This window comes from Sipha flava, unplaced genomic scaffold, assembly GCF_003268045.1.
Source record: "Sipha flava isolate LNK unplaced genomic scaffold, YSA_version1 303_pilon_pilon, whole genome shotgun sequence".
Classification (NCBI taxonomy): domain Eukaryota; kingdom Metazoa; phylum Arthropoda; class Insecta; order Hemiptera; family Aphididae; genus Sipha; species Sipha flava.
Genome location: NW_020272979.1, coordinates 39196 through 62434, shown reverse-complemented (window position 1 = coordinate 62434; position 23239 = coordinate 39196). Strand labels below are relative to the sequence as shown.

At 25.1% G+C, this 23239-nt stretch overlaps 3 protein-coding genes and 1 long non-coding RNA gene across 5 annotated transcripts; 2 read left to right on the top strand and 2 right to left on the bottom strand.

Moving 5' to 3' along the window:
• Positions 1-2203: 2203 nt before the first annotated feature.
• LOC112686279 lies at positions 2204-7005 on the top strand. Its single transcript, XM_025558491.1, has 6 exons — positions 2204-2429; positions 2969-3337; positions 4752-4996; positions 5733-5832; positions 5899-6003; positions 6541-7005. The coding sequence occupies exons 1-6, from the start codon at positions 2280-2282 to the stop codon at positions 6751-6753; spliced, it is 1182 nt and encodes a 393-aa protein (XP_025414276.1). The 5' UTR covers positions 2204-2279; the 3' UTR covers positions 6754-7005.
• LOC112686280 lies at positions 4736-6718 on the bottom strand. Its single transcript, XR_003148880.1, has 4 exons — positions 6633-6718; positions 6463-6563; positions 4946-5297; positions 4736-4869 (listed from the first exon to the last, which is right to left on the bottom strand). It is a non-coding gene; the product is annotated as an uncharacterized LOC112686280 (long non-coding RNA).
• A 662-nt stretch (positions 7006-7667) lies between the features above and the next one.
• Positions 7668-12194, bottom strand: LOC112686288 (short-chain dehydrogenase/reductase family 9C member 7). Of its 2 annotated transcripts, none has more exons than XM_025558500.1 (5): positions 11741-12194; positions 9418-9957; positions 9197-9349; positions 8334-8486; positions 7668-8270 (listed from the first exon to the last, which is right to left on the bottom strand). In XM_025558500.1, the coding sequence occupies exons 2-5, from the start codon at positions 9893-9895 to the stop codon at positions 7885-7887; spliced, it is 1170 nt and encodes a 389-aa protein (XP_025414285.1). In that variant the 5' UTR covers positions 9896-9957; positions 11741-12194; the 3' UTR covers positions 7668-7884. The 2 variants fall into 2 exon arrangements, with proteins under 2 accessions (XP_025414285.1, XP_025414284.1); XM_025558499.1 differs by lacking the exon at positions 11741-12194 and adding an exon at positions 11696-11718.
• A 3447-nt stretch (positions 12195-15641) lies between these two features.
• LOC112686287 (lipase 3-like) lies at positions 15642-22992 on the top strand. Its single transcript, XM_025558498.1, has 8 exons — positions 15642-15723; positions 16765-16954; positions 18858-18987; positions 21031-21280; positions 21757-21903; positions 22009-22093; positions 22428-22570; positions 22771-22992. Exons 1-8 carry the CDS (start codon positions 15643-15645, stop codon positions 22921-22923), a joined length of 1179 nt encoding a protein of 392 aa, XP_025414283.1. The 5' UTR covers position 15642; the 3' UTR covers positions 22924-22992.
• Positions 22993-23239: the final 247 nt, after the last annotated feature.

Below are 23239 nucleotides of genomic sequence, written 5' to 3'. Positions count from 1 at the left end.
TACAAAAAAATTAAGGATATCAAACAATTGTTCGTATATCAAAAATTATAAGTGGAGAAATACAGTCAATGGAGAGCTTGCCAGAAGACTTAACCAGCAACGATTTAATTTAATCTATTTCAAGTACGCGCCAATAACAACTACTGGCGTAAAAAAAAGTTTCTCCCGATACAAAAATTTATTGTGCGAAACAGATGATCATTCGAAAACGATTGAAAACTTAAAAAAATCATTTGTAGTGCAATGCAATAATATAAGAAATATTTATATTTAATTTTTATTATTACTATGTATTAATATATTTGAATTTATTGATTATAATTAAATTTTTTTAAATTTTTTCAATGCAATTTTTAATATATTTTGATGCAATAATGCAATTTATTATGCAATAATGCAATCAATTTAGTGTGTTTTTTAATGCAATAACTTCATTGCCCTAGTTATCACAGAGTCAAGTTTTTACATTTTAAAAAATTTATATTTGTGTCAATTATATTTTAAAATATATAAGTACAGACCACGAACAAAATTAGGGTTATGACTTAATAAGTAGACACGCCAACACAGATCACGAAGGACCTTTAAAATAATATCAGATAATTATTATGTTTATATTACACTTTTAATATACGTCTAAGTAATAACCCACATGTTATTTCATTCTAATTCATACTTTTTACATGAGTATATTTTGTTTATTTTCCAATTTAAGCTCTTACATATTTCAACAGTCATTATATTGCATAAAATATTTGTTAAAATCGGTATTGATTTTTTAGATTCTGAGTAAAATAACTTTTACTATAATACACATATTTTCATTTTTTTTTTTTTTTGTCCATGAACACGATTTCAGCCAGAAGAGTACTCTATGATCATCACCAAATAAGCAATAAGTAAAAGTTAGGGATAGGGTTCTAAACGGTACTTTTGAGATGTTTTTTAAAAAAATTCAAATTTCAACCGAGATTTGAATCATCACCACTAATGATATTTTATCAAATTTTTTTTCTGAGTCTGTATTCACAATTTTAGCTAGTAAAATGTACTCAATCATCGCAATCATAAAAGATTTCTGTTTGTGAATGTTATCAAGTTAGTGCTTTGAAGTAAGTTAAACAAATTTCCAAAAAGTTTTTTAATAATTAAGAAAAACTGACGAATAATTATAAAAATAAGGCAAATTGGCGGTATAGTTATTTAAAAATAATTTAAATTTTGTATTTATTGTAACTTAAAATATAATAATCGAAAGAATATATAATTTTCTCTAAATCTATATCACTGTTTCCTGTATAAATTGTAATTTAAAAATGTTCTTATAAAATATTTTGGTGTAACTAAAAGTCTTTAAAATTGAATACAAGTTTATTACAATCTATAACTGACTAAAAGAGAAAAAATTTGTTTAAAAAAATAAATAGAAAATTACATGAATTTAAATATGAAATTTTGACAAAATTATGAAAATCATGAAAATCTGCTAGAATATCGTCAAGTTTTCAATTTATAGATTTCAAGGCTTTAATAATTGGATTTAAATTAAAATTTTTCAAATCTTACTATTCTTTCTTTCTTTTTCTCAATTATCCGAATAATTTAAAAAAATTACACCACAAAAGTAAAACTAGAACCTACTTCCTATTTTACTTTTTATGTGATGGTGGTCATAGAAATTTTTCTAGTCTCAGTCGTGTACACACATACTATAAAAAAACACACATTAAAGAAAAATCAATGCATTGCTAGTTGCATTAGTCACTAGTCAAATGAAATCAAAACTGATCAACTTTTTACTATGTTTAGATCAATCCACAGCTCAATGAGCGCATACATTTCTAAACGATTATTCCTATGCTTTCTAATTACGGTAAATCATGCTCGATTCTATTTTAAGTAGGGAATAATAAATTCTACATGTATTAAAATAATATTCATGCTACTCATTTAAAAATGATTGAGTCCTATTTTAATAGTTAGGGTTAAAAACGCCCTGCGAAAAAAACATGTCATTATACATGAATATTAAATGCAAAAAATACAATCTTGAGTTACATAGTGTATTAATATTAATCACTACTCAAGTATTTTTTTATGTATACAACGAAAAGTGTTCATAGTTCTAGGTTAGTAAAGACTACACGGATACAAACAAACGATTCCAGCTGTAACACAATGACTAAAATTGAGGTATCATAACTTGACTAACTACTGGAAAACTTTTTTTTGAGTGTATTATTGAGGAATATATTCTTAATATTTAAAACAATCACAATATGAAGACGATATCAGTTAATAAGATTTACTACCCAAGAAAATTTTATCAAATATTGATGACAGTAGCTTTCGCAATAAATACTGGCGGTCAATATGATCACATTTTACGATTTTTGGTGTATGTTTATATATTTGATTGGTTTGTAATGGTGAGTATTTATTGTATTAATTTACCATTAAAAAATATTTATAACTGTCCTCCTAAAATGACAAATTTCCTCCCCTTCCTCCCCCCATTAAATAAACAAAATATACTATAATTTTATTTTCCATAATATGATACATATTTTCATAAACATTTTTTTTAACAGTTAGATATCACTCATGGAACCAATGATTTTCAATAGTTTTCAATTTCAAATCTTCAAAAAAGTAATGACGTTTTTTGAAATTTAAGATGAATTAAATTTTTACGTCAATGTTTTTCTTTTTTAAAAACGAATTTACTAATTTTATTACTTAACGTTAGTCGAAATTAAAATGTATTTGAATTCACACATATATATTCATCGATTCTTTTTTTAGATTTATGAAAACCATATATATTTCGTCAACACTTGGGTTAAAGGGCTTAAAAATATATTCCCATAAAATTAATCTTCAAGAGACAATATTGTTAATGTACATGCCTCATAACGTAACACAATTGAATCGTTTAATAAAATAAAATAAATTTGTTTAACATTAGGTTGTTGTGTCTCCGGTCTGTGTTATTTTAGAAGGAACTGTTACGGATTTGTCAATGATTTTGGAACAAATTCAATACATGATGGTAGGAATGTTTCACGTATTGATTTGCATATTATTTATTAAAAAAAATGATGCAATTACTTCGAATTACAACCTTATTCGAAACGATTTCATCCAGTGGTCAGAGAAAAGAGGAGTGGATCCAAATGAAACTTATAAAAAAAATTTACGTACGGTTAAATATTCAATGATACCTATTATTATCGTAATAAGTTGTATCACGTTAGGACCATTATTCACAGCTATAAATGATATTGGAAAGTTACCATTAGATAGCAAACCACATTTTGTACTCTTTTGGCCTAAGGTAAGTAAATCCAAATATATTACGGAATACGTAAATATGTAAATAAATAACTATACACAATACCTCGATGTAAACTTTTGATACCTATATTTAACTAAATGATTTAATCAGTCACAACTGAGATGTACTTCAATAATTTAGATCAAATCAATTACTACTTCAATGTAAAAAAAAAAAAAATGTTAAATTAAAATAAGTAGAATCTTAGTATATTCTAAGAATATTTATTTTGTTAATATATACTTTTATTAACTTACATAAATTATAATCAATGATTATTAAAATTAATAAATTGAACATTATAAAATATTTCCTAAGTTACCAAAAAGAAAAAATTATTCATACGTTTAGTTCAGTCCTCAATTGATTCTTTTAACATGCAACTTTTAAAAAATCTATTTTCAATGTTATTGATTATAATAATAATTATTTTTATATTTAATTAATAATCATGATATTTGTTTTATTTTATTTTATGCACTATTTCAATTAGAAAGATTGCTCTAATCATTACAATTATAAGAGATTCTTGAAACGAAATATTAAATAGTAAAATGTTAATGATGGTTATTTTAATAAAATTCCAGTACTCTTAATAATTGCAACAAACTAAAGAGAAGTTGACAGAAAAATCACAATGATTAAGGCATATCAGTTTTTGATAGAGCATTCAATTATTGTTTTTATAGTAACTAAAAAACAATAACTGAAAAAACATGAAATATTAATTTATTGCTTATATTTACAAGCATTACAACATATAATTTTCATGAAATTTAATATTTCAAAGAATTTATCGTTAAGAGTTATTAGTTAAAGTAATTTCATAATTTCAGAAAAAATGTTATCAAGTATGTGATTTTATATAGACACTTATAATTGTTGATTTTCCCAAAATTTAGATTCCTTTTTTTTAGTGAAAATTAGAACGTAAATAGCTTAATCTATTTTATACAGAAATTTGGCTCTTTTAATATTTTTCTTCTGATATTTTTTAAAATTCAAAATATCAATAGAAGTTTTACCTATACACCAATACCCCTAATTTATATCTCTCATAATCACGGAGTCTCACCCCACCTAGAAGATTTACCCTTTTCATTGATGATTATAAATTCATTGTATACATTTTACAACTTACTTAAAGATTATTCTCGTTTTTATTTAAACAATTAACAACATTGGTTTTGTATATTTTAATCGTACAACAGTTCAAAAAAAAGTAAATGATTACGATTATTTTATTTTTATTAAACCAACCTAAATGGTAGGATTATTTCCTATTTAATATTTTATAACTATATCGTACAAATACAATTTTAATTTATGAATATTACATATTAGTATGTATATATATATATATATATATAGTAATAGATTTCAAATCTGTGTAAAATAATGTGGTTTATTTCAGATAATCAAAATTGAGACACTCAAAGTATATGGAATTGTGTATTTAGTGCAATCCATATTTCTTGTTTTTTTGTACGTTACGACAATATCAGTCAACTTTGGATGTATGGTTTTTCTATCTGAAATAATGAACCAGTTTGAAATACTACTCGAAGGAATTAAAAATACATTTAACAATCATAAAATGGAAAAAACCTTTAAAAATAATTTTATTGATTGTATCCGCCATCACCAAATTATTATCAAGTATGTATAACAGAAATATTGCATTATTCAGTTTGTATCACATGACTACGGTTTCTCGCTTTTATTTTATCTTAGAACTGTTGTTTTTTCACTTTCTTCAAAATATCTGTACTTGGGTTCTACTTAAACTTACAACCATTGCGCCATCTCGACGTAAAATAAAATATACTTATATAATATTATCACAGAGGTTCAAAAACCTAACCGAAAAAAGACGTTTTCAACTTCGGGGGTTGGTACATAAACTTTTTGTCTATAAGTACCGAAAATCACACGAATGCTTCAATCTTTTAGGCTCCATCTAAAAAATTAATTAAAATAAATTGTAACAATCTTATTAAATAATTACTGAAAAAACTGGTTCAACTATAAGTATTATTATTATTTGATTAACATTTCTATGAAAATAAAATTAGTGCCTAATAACTATAGAAAATATAAAATAGATTACCAATAAAGAAAAACGACAACAATCATGTACAATATTATGACGACCATTGAAGTTTTGATAATAAACTATAAAATTGCAAAATTGGAAATCACCGTTTTGATTCACCGAGTTCATAGATGGCGCTATTGTTATGTATTTTAGTAAAAAATCAGTTAGCTGTAAGGTTGGTTAAAACAATTGAACTTAATAAATAATATCGTTTAATATAAGATTTCGTTGAATTGTCCGATTTAGATATTAAATCCTATCTAGATATATAATAATCTATAATCTATTTTATTCTAGGTTTTTAGACGATTTCAAATCATACTTCAAATGGGTCATTCTAATTGAACTAGTAATCATGCAATTAGTTTTAACCATTATTATTTACAGTATAATAAAAGTAATAATATTTTAATTGAATTCTATGACAAATACTATAATTAATAATAAATGTAATTTTATATAGGTAGAAGCGTCTGTTTTATATAAGGTGAAAATTATTGGTTCATTTATGTTTAATGTGACTCCGTTCCTTTTTCACTGTCATATTGGAGAAGTTATACTAAGTCTGGTATGAAATTATTAAAATAATATTTGAATTAAAATTTTCCCTCAGGTTGTTATAACGGTTTAGAATCTCTTAAATATTTAGCCGAGGAAGTATACATTTAATATTTTTCGACTTTAAATAAATTAATACTGAATGTTATTTTTGTAAATTTTTATATTTGAATAGAACCAAATATAATTTATTTAAGCATTTGCTCTGGTCAAATATCCCAAAATGTAACTTCAACAATTTATACTAACATTTTGTACTTTAAATTAATTTAAATTATTTTATGAATAAATAAAATTTTATTTAATTTATTTATTTTTTTTAATTTAAATTTTTAATTTTTTTTTTGATTTTTTTTTTTTTTTTTGCTTTCAAATTGAACAATTAATGTTCCATTGATAATTAAAGCAAGTTTTAACAACATGTCTTCTAGCCAATACTGTGAGACAAAACTTGCTTAAAAATACTTACTTAATTTGATCTTAAGTCAATGAAGCTATTCAATCTTTTACGATTTCAATAATTTCCAATATTTTATTGTTCTTACAGCATACACGTTTGGCGGATCACGTCTATAAAATGATGTGGTATGATATGCCCAATAAAAACAAACAGCTCATCGTAATTATGTTTCAACGTACCCAAAGAGATTTGTCATTAAATTCTGCAATATTTTCGGGGGAAAAAGCCTCCAGACAATTGATATCCAAAGTCATTAAACAAGTGTATGCATTTTTAAATGTTTTGTTAAAAGCATCTTAATAATATAAATTAACATAAATTATAAGAACTATTTATGAATGATTACTTTGTCTTCTTCTTCTTAGCTTTATAACTCTTCTTCCATCTTTTTCTATTCTGGATAATTTCCCTTCAATCTTCTACTCTTAGTGTCCTTAAGTTCTTACTTATCACCAAAAAGGTTGAGTACAATTGCTCTATGTAGTTCAATTGAATTGCTTAAAAATTGGAATGTTAAAAAAATCGATCTTCAAAATAATGAAAATAATTATTTTATTTATTACTTGAAAAATGGTATATTTATTTATATATGCTTCAACATTTTTTTGAGTAATTGAAAGGGTGATGAATATTAAATGATGGATATACTTATCTAATTATTTGAACTGACAGTTTCAATATATCAGTCATAGTATACATATAAAAACATTTTTCCTTTTAAAGAAAGATAGTAACCTTTTTTTTAAATCGTAAGTACTTAAGTAGTCTATAATAATGTATCATTCGAGACTCTTTTGTGATTATTTTTCTATATTAATATGTTTTGTAATTATAATAATCTAGTGAGTTATTGTTTTGGTGGACAGTAGATATTAATCAGTTATGATGATACGAGTATGTTACAATCTGAATGAATCAAGTCACATGTTTCCACTAAACAAACGAAATAAAAGTATAAAAATATTTATAACATTTAACAATAAGAATATATTAATGAAACCAAATTAAAATTGTAATTTTAAATTAAAAATTAAAATTATAATTTGAAAATCATTAATTTAATAAAATCATTATGGGTAGTAATTTACCAATATATGGAAGCTACTACGTTAGCGAAGATTAGGTAGGTATAACTCTATACACAAGTATCAAAGCAAATTCTCTTGTAAGTACAGTTGCTCTTATTAAACAAAATTTTAAAGAATTATAACCAATGTTTTTTGAGACTTAATTTATTTTTTTATTTATTTTATTTTATATGTATTACTATTATTAAATGGGTAGTATTGTTCAATTTTCTTTTCATCTGGCTTTTAGTACTCTCTAATCGTTTTTACCGCCATCAAAATACTGTTCATTACTCAAATTATTTGTGTTTAGTATAAGTTCCAATTATTGCCGTTTGGACTGGCTTTTCCAATCACATACTTATTAATTCGTGTCATAATTTTTAAACTGTGGTGTGGCCACAAAACGACGCACGACCTTATCTCTAATATGGTACAAATGAAATGCTGATAATATCCAAGCCATAATAAAATATGCTTTATATCGCCACGGTTCTGGTACTTTATATTCGACTTTGGGCTGTGCTGACCATAATGCGTGATCCATTTCGCTGTAAACTAGATGATTGCTCGGAATAGTTATTTCCGGTGGTTGAATATATGGATCAATTGTGCTCAAGTAATTTTGATAAGCATCAAAATAAGTACCATAATAAGCCAGCTGTTCACTGTCCATACTTTCATGCATTTGTTTGAAATCGATTAATCGTTGATGACCGCTCATAATGGAAGAATAAAGATAAAATGACCCTAAAATTAAATGTTTTCGTATAACATCTCGTTTATCGTATTGCGACTAAAAAGTATTTTTACCCGGTGAAAATGTAATTAATCTTATCCCATGATGTTCAAGTTCAACTCTCGATCCAACTGTCCATGCACGAATAGCAGCTTTTGTAGCTCCATATATAGATACCCCAGGTAGTGGGAGATAAGCACAGTGACTTATTATATTGATCACACGACCTGCAAATGTTTGAAAAAATATTTTTATTCACTAATAATTATTGACGTTTTGATTGAAAAAAAATTTTAGCAAATTTTTTAATGCTTTAATTTTATCATTACTTATTTTACTAAATTTAATTAATAAAAATGTTGATTGTCCTAAATGTTCACATAAATTAAATTTCTGCATTCCAATTTATGCCACTAGATCTAATAAGTACCTAGAACTTTCTTTATTTTGGGTCAGTGTTATAATTGTGCTATTAATACTCCGTCTAGTTATGTATCTAATGAAATTTTTAAATATATTAAATATTGACATTTTTTATTATAATTCACTACAATCTTTTGAATCTTGTATTTAATCCTCATTATAAATCCAATTATATAAATGCCACTAAGAATCATTCAACCAATATTGTATTTTACTTCTCTCTTTTTTATATTTTACTTTATGTACGTCATTGTACCGATTATCTGTTAATCACTGCTTTGTATATTGGGCTTGATCCGTTGAAATAAATAAATAAAAAAATCACAACATAATAGAGTTGGAAATATATTATAAATAACCACGTATACGCTTCTAATTATTTTTGGGTTTAATAATTTCATTTTATAAGAAATTTAAAATGTTTAAATAATATATAGTTACATCGAAATAATTATCCAATAAATTATTGTAAATCTAATTATATTACTACGATCTTGATCTTATAAGTTCTTACTTTTATCCTTTCGAAATTTAGGCAATAACTGAGCAGTTAACATGATTGGACCTAAAACGTTAATATTAAACTGTTGTTGAATCATTTGGAAGGTCTGCCACTCATATTCTGCCATCACCATTCGTGCCGCATTGTTAACGAGTGCATGTAATTCTAAAATTTAAGTGTATTTTTATACAATATCCCCATAATAACTTGTAATATAATTAGTTTTTAATTACCATATTTATAATAACCATTTTCATCTACGTTTCTCTGAAGTAAATCAGAAATGAAATCTACACCATTTTTTATTGAATCTGTATTAGTTAAATCCAATTGTTTAATAAACAGTTGAATTTCATTATTATTAACGGACAGTTGATGTAAACGTTTAGCACCAGATCCATTAGAATTCAAACAAAACGCAACAATAGCAATCTTAGGCGGGACTATTAACTTTTTACATTTGAACCAATTATATATTCTATTTGTGTTCCGATTTTCATTACTATTTCTATTATTTAAGTATCTAGTTACAACTGAATATCCAAGACCCGTATCACAACCAGTTATCACTATGAGTGGTATCGTTATTTGGTCTTTTTTATTTTGCTCCCTTTTAATTCTCTTCTTAGATAAAATTGATATTGTTATCCAAACAGTTGCAGAAACCACAGAAATAAAAACATAAGTTCGCACATCATAGAAGTTTTTCATCTTGACAATTTTTAATACTTTCACAATTCCGATTTTTATTAAAATTTATGACGTTTTTAGATCTGTTTAAAAATAATAAAATAAATTATTTAATAAAAAAAATAATCTTTTAAATATGTTACGAGTGCATTTTTATTTCAGTGTTAGCGGTAACTAAGTATTAGCTTATTTCCTAAACAATTGTCACTTATTATAATTATTATTTTGTCATATTACTTATAATTCATTTTATAATACTATTAAATAGTGATGGGCAACGATATCGATAATTCGATACGATATCGATATCGTGACACATTTTCGACACCAATATTGTTCTATAGTTGTACGATATATCTCAATATGAAATTTAATAATTTTTCTAAAAATACATTTTATTTTTAGATTCTAAGCTTAAGTAAATTTTATTGTGTGCGCTGTGTAATAAATTATTAACTAATAATTAATAAGTAATAATACTTGTCTAATGATATAACTGATAAAGTTTGTACACGTGTCCTCGGGAAATGTGAATTATTATATTATTTATATTTAATTTTACATTTCTACATTATTGTTACATTTGATATAGCTCATAATGTTATCTGTATCGATAAGCATTATGTGCTAGATATAAGTTTACGATTTTGGTGTACCAATAATAAATATCATATACTAAATTTTAGTATATTATTTTAGTAAATTTATAAAAATATAATTCGATACGATATCGATATCGATCAAATTCCGATATCGAGATACAATATCGAGAAAATCGGAACGATATCGATACACAATAATATATCGTTGCCCAACACTACTATTAAACAAATATATATGACTCAGTTTATTAAGTGTATTAAGAAGTTTATTAATTTATAATCATTTTACAATATGAAAGAATTAATATTTAAACATAAATTATGATTCTGATTTAAGGATTCTATACGTTTCGGTCGTGTTTATATTTTATTAAATTCTAAGTTGAAAAACCATAATAAAATAAAAAGTTAAACGATTGACCGATGAAATAGTGCAATTCGATATTTATTGATGAACAGAATTATTATGAAAAATTTAGAATGTTCGAAAACTATTTCAAAGAACAAAGTGAAAAATGAAATAACATATCACTTAAAGAACTTTGTTTAGATTACCTTAAAATATTATAATGGCATAGTAATAATTGTATAATTAAATAATTAATACAAGTTATTTGAATGAGAAAAAATGAAAAAAAAATTGTCCCGATTTTTGGCAAATAAAATATAGTTATTAGTATTCCTATTGTTTTGAAGTTATTGATGTAAATAGATTATATTATGTTTATATCAGAAATATGTTAATAGATACAAAAAGATTACGTACTAAAGAGGTAGGTATATCAATAACCGATTGCAAAATTGTAACATTTTTATACAAAAGTTCGTTTACTGCATTTTAGGAATCTTTAGCTTACATTTTTAAAACGTACAAACCATCAAATGAAAAATAAATTAAAATAATTATTGCTGAATAAAAGTAATGTCAAAGGAGGAGGGATAATAAAGAAAACACTTATTTTAGCCAAATTACAGATATTTTTTTAGATATTTAATTATTAACAATATATTTGAACATTTTTGACGCATAAATAAATTAGAATAGATCTTAATTCATATAAATTTGAACTACACAGATCACATGATTGATTACGAGTAGAATTTATGGTAGCTACATTAATTTCGTCCTTAGTCAAGTTCGATATGGAAAATTATTGAATACATTTGCCTGGAAACACTTAGACGTACATTTATTTCGTTATAACAATAAAACACTTACTCATGATAAATAATGATCAATAAATAATTTAATATCCATAATAACCATTTAAGAATTTGAAAATTTGAACCGTTTCCATAGCTTAGACGATTAAAATATTTTGCTGACAAGCTCCTCGATGTTTAAGATTGTTGTATCGGCAAAATTTATTTTTTAAAAAAAAAAAAAAACGAAAACGTTTTACTTGTAAAAAGAGACACTGAAAAATGCAAAACCTGTGTGGACGGCAACTTGAACGTCGGACAAAAAGTTGTTCGGAAAAATATTGTGAATATTGAACGTAAAAAAATCCGTACTGACACGGTCACGGCGTAAGCGTGCGAATAAATTCGGCATGTTGTTGAGCATCATGTAAACATCATTTTAACCGATTCGGTATTGTTATCAGTCATACGGCGTGACAATATTATCAAACTTCGTGATAGGGAATATTTTACGTTGGCGCAAGACGTAAAACGCGCGAGAACACGTGCGGACGTCGACAACGTTGCCGGAACGTTCCGCGGCGGAATGGGCGTCGCGATCGGACAATGGTACCGCGAGCGACGGTGTTGTTCCGACGGTTGTTTTCACCTGCGACCTCGTGTCGTCGCTCGCACTCGGACGAGGAACATCCGAACAAGGAGACCGCATCGTTCAGGTTATTTCGTTATCATTCAGTTGGTTTCCGAACAAACAAACGATTGATTTTTTTTTCTTTCTCATCTGTACGTCTGATCGATAAAAAAATTGGTTGTTTTTTGTAGGCACAAACATGAACAGACGAACCCGACTATGTAACTGACAACGTTTGTCTAAAGTATTTCGATTATTACGTAACATTTTTAACAAAATTATTAATACTATTTTTTTTAATTTTTTTTTTCCCGTACCGTTGCACATTTTTTTTCACTCGTCGTGTTCACAACTATCCCATGTCATCAAATTTTCTTAGATTTCAACTTTTCCAACAAAATTATGTCGATTTTTTTATTATATATATATATATATATATATGTATATATTTTAATTTGTGGGCGCAGATTTCTATGAACTCGCCTAGAGAGTAGCCGTAACATATCGCGAAGAATATAAACATAATCATTCAAATCAATCGATGAAATTAGATTTTTTTTCAATCACGTTAAACTTTTCATATTTAATATCTAGACAAATAAAATTAATAAATAATATAACGTATAAATTTAATATCTATATACACTATTAAAAATATAAACTGATACTCCAGATCTCTTTCACACAGATTTTTTTGTGATCAATGGTACTTTTCAATTTATTAGATTGGTATAAGTTTAAAAAGTGAAAGATCACTTAAAATTGTTTTTTCAGTAAAAATCACAAATATAACAATACCAGTCACCTATTTCTGCATCTTATCTGACCTAAGAGTCTTGCCCTTATTTTATATTTATTTAAAAAACATAGACCATTGGAAGCATAAGATATAAGATATAATGGAGATCGTAAATTTAAACTCCACTTAAATACTAAGATTTTTGCAAATAGTTTTTTACGTTAGCTTAAGCTCTTTGAGCCTTTATACTATATAGCATATAGTGTAATATAAAAAAATATGTTTAAATAGATTAACGAGTAAATAATAAAATACGTGCAATGTAAATTTAAAGGTAGTAATTATTTACAGTATGATTTTTTATAGTTTATTTTACTCAGCAAGTAAAGTTAGATTCTAACTGAGAAACTCCTTCAATTCTTCAGGAAGATTAACACACATTTTGTTATCTGAATATTTACGACATACTGTCATTATGTGTTTGTCAGTTATTTGAATGCTATAAGTTGGCCATATTGGGGTGTCTCATTTTTATTAATTAATTAATAAACAAAAATTATATTCAATACAATAACTTCATATCTTGGAGACAGGATTTATAGTTATACATTGGCCTTTAATAACAATAATAATTACTCGTAGTTAAAAATAAAAAAAAGGAAGTAGATACTATTCATATGGTAACTATCCCAAACAACGTAAAAGTGGTTTTAATTACTTTGATTTTCTAATCGGTGTTTACGATTCAAGAAAATTAAAAATACACTTAAATGACTCTTAACTAATTCGTAAAAACATAATATAAATAAGAAACCTAACTGACCCTTAATAATATTAAAATTTTTTTGATTAAAATTTATGATTTTGTTAAATTATTTTAAGGAAATTATAATTTAATAATGGTAAGTTTGAGACAAACTTGTTTCTATAACAGAACACATTTTTTATTTTATAAAATCCCGTATTTACCAATTTTTGTTGAAAAATAAAAACTATAAATAGAAATACCTAAAGATTTTTTATTTCATTTAGTGAAACAAAGAATTGTTTTTAAATAAATCGACTAATAATTGTGTAAGATGATATTTCTATATATTTTTGTTAATAACTTGACTATTTATTATTTTGTATAATGTTAAACTGTTAATTGTTTAAAAGAAATTTATTTAAACAAAAATTGAAAAAAAAATTTTAATTTAAAATTGTTACTTTTTAATAAATAAATAGTACGACCATGTGTCCGTTGCAGACTCAAAAGTGATTTTACTAAAAAAAAAAATGTAATTATTTTTCAACAAGAAATCTATTAGTGCAAAGAATAACAACGCACAGTACGTTTTATTTATATGTTATTTGAACTATGTCAACAAACTCAATTAAAAATAAATATGTTATAAATTCTAATTAATATAATGTAAATAGTAGCATAATAACGTATATACTATACTGTGAATACGTGTACAAACTATTACACTACACTGATGATTTGTTTTGACATTCGTCAAAATTGTGGACACAGATGGAGAAAACTTCAAATTATTAAAGAAGTTTTTTACCTCGTGTATTAAAGAAATCTGCAAGCGAAACCAACCGGTTGGTATCCGGCCTGGGTGTTAAACGAAGCAATATTACTAGAGATTGGAGTATTTGAAAAGTTGCACCGCATACTATTTATTTTTCTATTAGGTCGAATCCCTTGAAATAGACAACACAACTATGCGCATAACTTATGAAAATTGTAAAAAATTTATTAGGTAAACTATTTTATTATGTACTTAATCTTAGCCGAAGCACCCGATTTGAAATATCATATTATATATAAGATATATAATAATTATATTTTATACGCATTATATAGACCTTCGATCAAATTCATTTTTCCAATTGTAATGATTGACCACTTATCTTAAATTTAATCAAATTTATATATGGAAGCATAAAAATCACTAACGCTCAGCATACGATATTAACTTTGAAATTAGAGGACTACGACCTCGATTGCCTCAAGACATCCTCCTAACGGATAAAGAGAAAATCTCATAAAAAAACGAACAATAAATTTAACATTATTATTATTATTATTACACAAATCTGAAAATTAATTAGTTATTGTAATTGTAATTATAATAGCACATAATGTGCTGAAACATTTTAAATATAATAAATTAAAAAAATAACATTGAAATTGAAACAAAACCAAAAAAAATATTATTAAATAAAATGTTCTTTCAATAACTTAATTCAAAACTGTATCAAATAAAAAAAAAATCAACTGATATAACAGTAACTTCTGAAATAAAAAAATACTAATTTTAGTTTTATAAGCGTTCAATAACTAAAATAAATAATTTACAAGTCATTAACGGAAAATTTATATTTTTTATTGCTTCGCGGTATTAAATTGTAATTAAATACCATATTTGCCCTTGGATTCCACTATATACTTAAGAGAGACGAACGTGATTAGTTTTTTCAACATTAAGTTGTAAATGTCAGTTTGAACTTACTTAAAACATCCAACTAATTTATAAAATTAATATAAAAAATATATATTTTTAAGTTAAAAAAATGTTTTGAAATATTTTTATGAAATAATTTTTGTAATTACTTTTTGTTTTATTTTATTATTTATTATATTATAACTAAAATAATTATGAATATTTATAAAATATACTTTTTCACTGTTGTTACAATTCTATTCGGAACACAATATTTAGTATCATCAAAAGAAACAGTAAGTCTTTTGTTTATAGTCATTTTATTTATGGCTTACTAATTTACTAATGGCTATACAAGATTGTATCAAACAAAGTTTTTCCGTGTTCTTATTTTATTAATTGAACACAGTAAAAACAATATCATAATAAATGGTTATATTAACATATTATATTAGACCAGATCCATTAAAACGCACAATGCTCAAATTAAAAATTACAAAACAAGGAGCGTTTGTAATTACTAGTGCATTACTAGTGTCACATTTCCATTTCTCATTTTACAATTTATTATTTAAACGTCAACTATTTTATGCCTCTTAAACTTCGTTATAAATTAATTAATTTGTACTGTGTTAATCTCAAACATATCTTGAGTACAATTAACTTCTAAAAATATTGTAAAAATATATTTGTTCATTTAATATTGATATATTTAACATTATAATATATTGTACAAAAATAATTATTTTATATAATATATATACTTATCATATTTAAAATGTTTCAGCACATTATATGATATTACAATTACAATTACAATTAATTAATTAATTAATTTTTACATTTATATAATAATAATAATAAAATTACTGTTTATCTATTAATATGAGTTCATCAGTATCCGTTGGAGGATATCTAGGGAAGTCGAGGTCGTAGTCATCTATTTCGGGTATTGCTTCTACTAGTTGAAAATTGGGGATTCCGTCTGAGCCCTTAAGTTTGTCGTAGATATTTTTAAATAGGGTTTTAATCCAGTTATTTATTAGAGGTATTCCAGTGTCATTGTGGATCTGACTTTTAGACATATCCTAAGGAATTTATTTTGGAGAGTTTGGATTTTTTATTTTAGTGGACGAGGCTGCCGCTCAAACGGGGCAGGCGTACGTTGCCAGTGATCTAATTATTGAGGTATATAGTAGAAGTGATGATTTGATTTGAAGTGTTAATTTATAGTTGACTAATTTTATGATTTAATATCATATCCAATAATTAAACAAAATTATAATTATTTTAATTTAATGTGATATAATATTGTGTGTATTATCTGATGTTTAAAGTGGGAAAAAATTAAAGCTAATGGATACCCTCTGAAGATGTACGAATATATGTCGGAGGATAGATTCATGTTGGGCATGGAACGAATTCCATACAGTAAATATGGTAACAAAACCATCGGTAAACCCGTGATATTATTATCTGGTATGTTCGCTACTTCCATTGTATACGTATCGCATAACAAGTCTCTTGGTGAGTATTCTATTTTTTAAATATACATAATAATATAATATTATAGGTATGTAATACGTAAAAGTACATTATTACTCTCAATAATATTAACAAAATAAATCTATAAATTCTTCGAAACAGTTTTTTACAATAAATTCAATAATTGTGAACTCGTGTATTTGTAATATTTGGTTAAGATTGTTTGAAATTTATTCTAAGAGCAACTATATCTCCAATTATGATTATAGGCAGTGTCGGTTTGACCCAATCGGATACCTGGCAATCATCGAAGGCCCTGGGATTTATTTTTAAAATGGGGGTCCAACTAAGGGCGGATCCACAGTTTGAAAACTGCTAAGTCAAGCTATTTCAAAAGACCACTTATTAGAGCTGAAAGTGGATTATAAATGTATTTCTTGTAACAAAAAAAACATTATGATCATATAATATTTGTTTTTTAAATTTATTCATAATTATCATTGTAAACATTTATCTTATTTTATGGAATCTTATTTGGGGTCTGGCATAAAGATGTTTTATTTTACTATATAATTAAACTAGTTTCGATTTTTTTTTTTTTTTAGGGGGGTGTAGTAAATAGGCATTTACCAGTTTATTTTTAACTTATAAAAACTAATAATCGGAAAACTTAAAAAATATAAGATTTCTTCAAGAGGGCAATTTTGTCAACAATTGTTAATTGTGGGTCAGCTGATCTTCTAAACCTTTCCTAAATCCGCCCTGGGCTCAAAGCAACCACGCTAACATGAAAAATCATAGTAATTATTTTCCTGAATTAAATTAAAGTTATGTTATTCTTATCTTAATCTTGAAATATTGGTGACGTGATTTAATAAAACTAGGTATAACTGCTCTTGATCAAAATCGAACAAATATAAATACTTTGAAAAATTTAGATAAGTGTTTTTAACGGTCACATACACAAATATAATAATAATTCGATAACATTTGCTTTGGAAAAGTATAAAAACAAAAATATAGGTATTAAAATTTGTAGTAGAGTTCAATCGTAGCAAGAAAAAACATTTTTAGTAAATATTTATTGAATCTCCTCCAATATTATGTTTTTATGGAGCCCATTGTAATTTTTTGTTGGAGGTCCAATCATGAGCAAAACTGACACTGATCATAGATTTAACCCTAACACTATATTTTGACAAAATAAATAATTAATGAAATGTAGTGGATGGAATTTTAAAAATTGAGTAAAACATTAATAAGCAACATTTAATAGTAACGTTAAAGCATATTATGTTAATATGATTATTCATATTAAATTATCATAGAACCAACATATAAATGTTTACAAAATAGATTATTTAATAAGACTTTAATGTAATATACGTTTGGTATGTGATTGAATTAGATCTATATTAAAATTACAGACCTTATTACTTAATCTATTTATTTAAATACTATACATCAACATTTAAAAATTTTTATGATAAAATTTCGATCGATGAAAAAAAAAAATTGTGATTTTTGAGAAATAATTTGAATGTATATTTATTATACAATAGAATCAAAATAAGTTTTATTTAAAACATCATGTTAACATCGATCAACATATGATTAATTCAATTTTATAAAAAGAATTAGACCCATTTGTGATACGATATTTGATGAATAAAAACAACCTACAAAAATTATTCTTTTTGAAATGACAATTAAAGTTGATATTCCATATTTGTTATTTTGTAATTATAACTAAGCATCATCAACCACAGATTTTCATTACACTAAGTAAAATCATTCAAATCACTTGTTTTTTCATTTAATTTAACTATACGGTATGGTACTATTTTCGATGATCACGAACTATTCACAAATAAACAATAGATTATCTAAATATTTATATGAAAAACGTAAATGTTAACATGTATGAACAATGTCTATAATATAGGATTCTTGCTATCAGACGCCGGATTCGACGTTTGGCTATTCAATTATAGAGTTACAGGAATGTCAAAAAAAATTAAGGATCCCAGGACAGGAATTATTCCTAAGCTAACTAGTTTAAACTGGGACTACAGGTAAGCATAATGCATAAATCGTTTAATAAACTCTAAAAATGAAAGAATTTTTGTTTTTAATTTAATATTATTATTGTTACAATAAATCACGACATTTATCATGATATTTTCGGTCGGTTATTAATGAAAACCACTACATTTTTAAGTCACTATTACCAGTAATTGATAATTATCACATTTCTCCATACACAATGGTAAATATCTAAATATCATTTTGAAGAATTGTATTGTGTTTAAAATAATCGATACATTTCATAAAATATGATATAAATAGCTGTCTATCAATAATTTAAAAAAAAAAAAAAAACCAAATGTTCATAAATTATAGTTAATTTAAGAATATTTCATTTGATTATAAAAGTCAGTTACTAAAATTCATGATCTAATCCAGTAACGAGCTCAATACTAATTATTGACATTTTATATAATAAATAATAATATTGTATTTATTCATAAAATTGACTTGTGTGCAGAATTACGTTCAATGTGGACATTTTGAATATAATACGTAAATAATGGTTATTCCTTAAAATATCATGGAGTAGTGTGTTGATACGTTGTGAAGTAGAGTATCACAGTAGAATATTTAATGGAAAAGTATGATAATTACTGGTAAGCGTTTTGAACTTGTGACTCCATGCTTCGAAAAACAGTACATAATCGCTGTAGGTAGCTGCATCTTACCTTCAGCATTTACACCAATAATATTTAGATTGACAGAGCGTATACAACATACCACGTTAACAACCGTTATTGGATTTGTACTAAAAATGTGAAAAACGCAAGATTTTAAAATTTGCTTATATTTGCTCGTATTATGTTACGTTAAAAAAAAAACAAAAAAACAAAACAATTTTTTAGTTATCTGAATAAAAAGCTCAATTTTTTTAAATATGATGCATATAAATCCAGTAACGACCGTTTTGTTCTGCCATACAAGCACTCAACAAAGCTTCAACATTTCTGTTGACACGTTCTACTGAACCTCGGCTTTGACTGAATAAAGGTGTTCCGTGCACATCCTTAACGTCAATTCACATTACATTTTATTCTGATATCAGTGGCGTACATACGAGGAGGGTTTCCGGGTTCAAAACCCCCCAGGGCTAAAAAAAAAAAGAAAATTGTTTTATTATTGATGACGTATAATATATTCGTAGTTTCATTATTACGCTTTGAACTTAAAATATACAACTAAACAAATATTATGATAATTAAATAATTATATTGATAGGTGTTTGAAAATTTTTGTTAACTATGCTGTTTTTATATTCCAATAGCTATTAATTTACTGTAATGTAAAAGTAAACTGTAAATTGGTAAAAAAGTTGTATAAAATAATAACTGTTTATAGCAGTTATTTATCTTATTTATCTGTAAAACGAAAAAAAAAAGATAATGATTATTTTTGTTAACCCCCCCCCCCCCCCCCATAGCAAGATCGAATGTACACCACTGTCTGATATTATAATATAATTTACAGATTCTCTACATATAACCAAATATTAAATTATATGGAGTCCTAAAAGTAGTGTAGCTATTGAATTTATGTGAAACAATTTCTTCAGTTAGTTTATTTTTCAATATTTTTATAATTACGAGTTGAGTATATTCTTGCATGATTGACATCTTCAATTTTTCTTTTAAACTCAATTTTGCTCAAAAAATATAAAAATATTTACTGTCTTCACGTTTACACGTTTATAATTAATTAAAGTAGATAAATTACTATAAAATTTATCTTCCATAACTGTGATTATAACTCCATCAGATCAGATCCATAACTCTGACTCGTATTTAATTTTAAAATATTAATAATAAATTATCACTATATACCATAACATAATATATACGAACCAATTTTTAAATATTAATATTAATATATCTTAAATATTACTTAAACGTTATAAATACTACTTCAACAAAAAAAACTTATATTTTATTATAAATAAACTTGACGTCTACAAATATTTAATAAGGTTAACTATTTAACACGTAATCATAATAACAATAGTTGATTTTAATTTATATTATTGTTTTCAGTTTTCATGAGTTGGCAATATATGATTTACCAGCTGCCATTGATCTTGTACTATCTGTCACTGGACATTCTAAAGTAGATGTCGGTGGTGTTTCTTTAGGAGCAACCATACCTCTAATTACACTAGCTGAAAAACCCGAGTACAATAAAAAAGTCAGAAATCTAGTTTTGATGGCTCCAGCTACCAGAATGGGATCTGGATACCAGGGTATACAATACTATTTCATTAGAAAAGCTATTCGAACATTTTTGGTAATTATTTAATTTAATAATTCATTTTTACTGTTAAATAAATATATTTCTTATTCATTATTTCATTGTGAATTCATATAATGACACTTAAAAAGCATTTTATGCAACTATAAAATCATTAATATTCCTTTTTTTTTTTTATTTGTTCCAAATATAAAACTATTTATTTTTTCTGTATAAAACAGTAATTTGTCGTTGAAGTCATTCCTTACGTTTGAATTAAATTAAGTTAAACATTTAGTCATATTACGATAAATATTTAACTAATTAATGTTTACAAATTATATAAAATCCATTGGGTAAACATAGAATTAAATTAAATTTGAAATTTTAATAATATTCTCTTTTTCTATCTTGAATTGTAAAAATAATTAAAAGTTAATTATAAAAAGTTGAAAAAAAATTGTAAATAATATACTGTAACTTGGAATTATGTTTTAAAATATATTTAACATGTAGATATTATTCATTTTCAGAAAGCAAAGTTTAAATTTAATTACATATCACTTAACAGTGACCCAGATAACATAGCAGTCGGACAATTATGCAGAATTAAATTTTTCGGATTCATTTGCGTTCAATCGATGAATTTGATACAGGGATTTTATAATCCACTTCATATAGTGAGTAATATATGTGATAAACATATATTTTACGAGTTTTAAATTATTAAAAAAAAAGTCTAAAAATTAAAATACAAATTAATTCATAATTATTCATGTATTTAGGAACCTGTTATAGATGTGTTTACTACTTATCCGCAACCCACATCATTGAAATCAGTCAAACACTATTTTCAATTACTGTTATCAGGTAATAATTATAAGTGATAAGTATACTTCGTTTCTGTTATGGTTTATTTGTTTATTTGAAGACCAATAATCGACCAATAACGAAATTAAGTCGTGAGTTTATTTATTAAAATGAAAAAGTAATTAGGACGGTAAAGATTAGATGAACATGGATATTATATTATTAATGTTGATAACGTTGTTGTCGAATTAAAGAAACTGTAAATTACACATTTAAGATTCTTCTATTTTAATGAACTAACAGAACGTTACAAATTAGTGTGTTTATTGTTTAAATAAAATTTTTCCATACATAAAAAATATTGATATTTAATATATATATATATTTTTTTAAGGTCGCTTCAGTAATTATGATTATGGTACAGTTGGTAACTTGGCACATTACAATTCTATCACTGTTCCAGAGTATAACATAAGTAAAATAACAGCTCCAGCAATCATTTTGTATTCCAAACGCGATAATCTTGTACCTCCCAAGGTAAAAAAAAAACATAACATTTGATTTTAAAATAATATATTATAATAATATTATTATTTTTATTACTAATTTTTATATATAATGATAATTTTTATGAAATTTAACATATTTTAATGCATTCAGTTGATACATGTTATTCTCCGTTAATTACAAATAATCATGGAACGCTAATGAATAAAATGTTTATTTTTTCATTTTAGGATATTAAATGGTTATTGGACAATTTACCAAATGTTAAGGATAAGCTATACATTGACAACATACCGTTCAGTCATCAATCATTTGTGATGGGTAAAAATTCGCACTTAGTCGTCGCCCCATACATAGTGAAACAACTATCGAAAAATTATTAATAAGACGTGAATAAAGAAAATATATTTTAATCCTAGCAAGAAACTGAAGTCTCGCAAGTGAAAAATATTTCAAATATTGTATGCAATATTGTTTACTAACAAAATATTTTTTTTTTTTTATCTACATATGTTTTAAATTAAACAGTCCCTATAGCAGATTAAAAATGTAAAAGATTTTATTTTTTAAATAAATTTAAATACCTATCATAAAAAGATGCTGTTATTTAATAATTTAATAAAATTATATTTATTGACTGCTGATGTACACAAAAAGTTAATGGAATGATTCGTATGACAATTGTAATACAATACTATT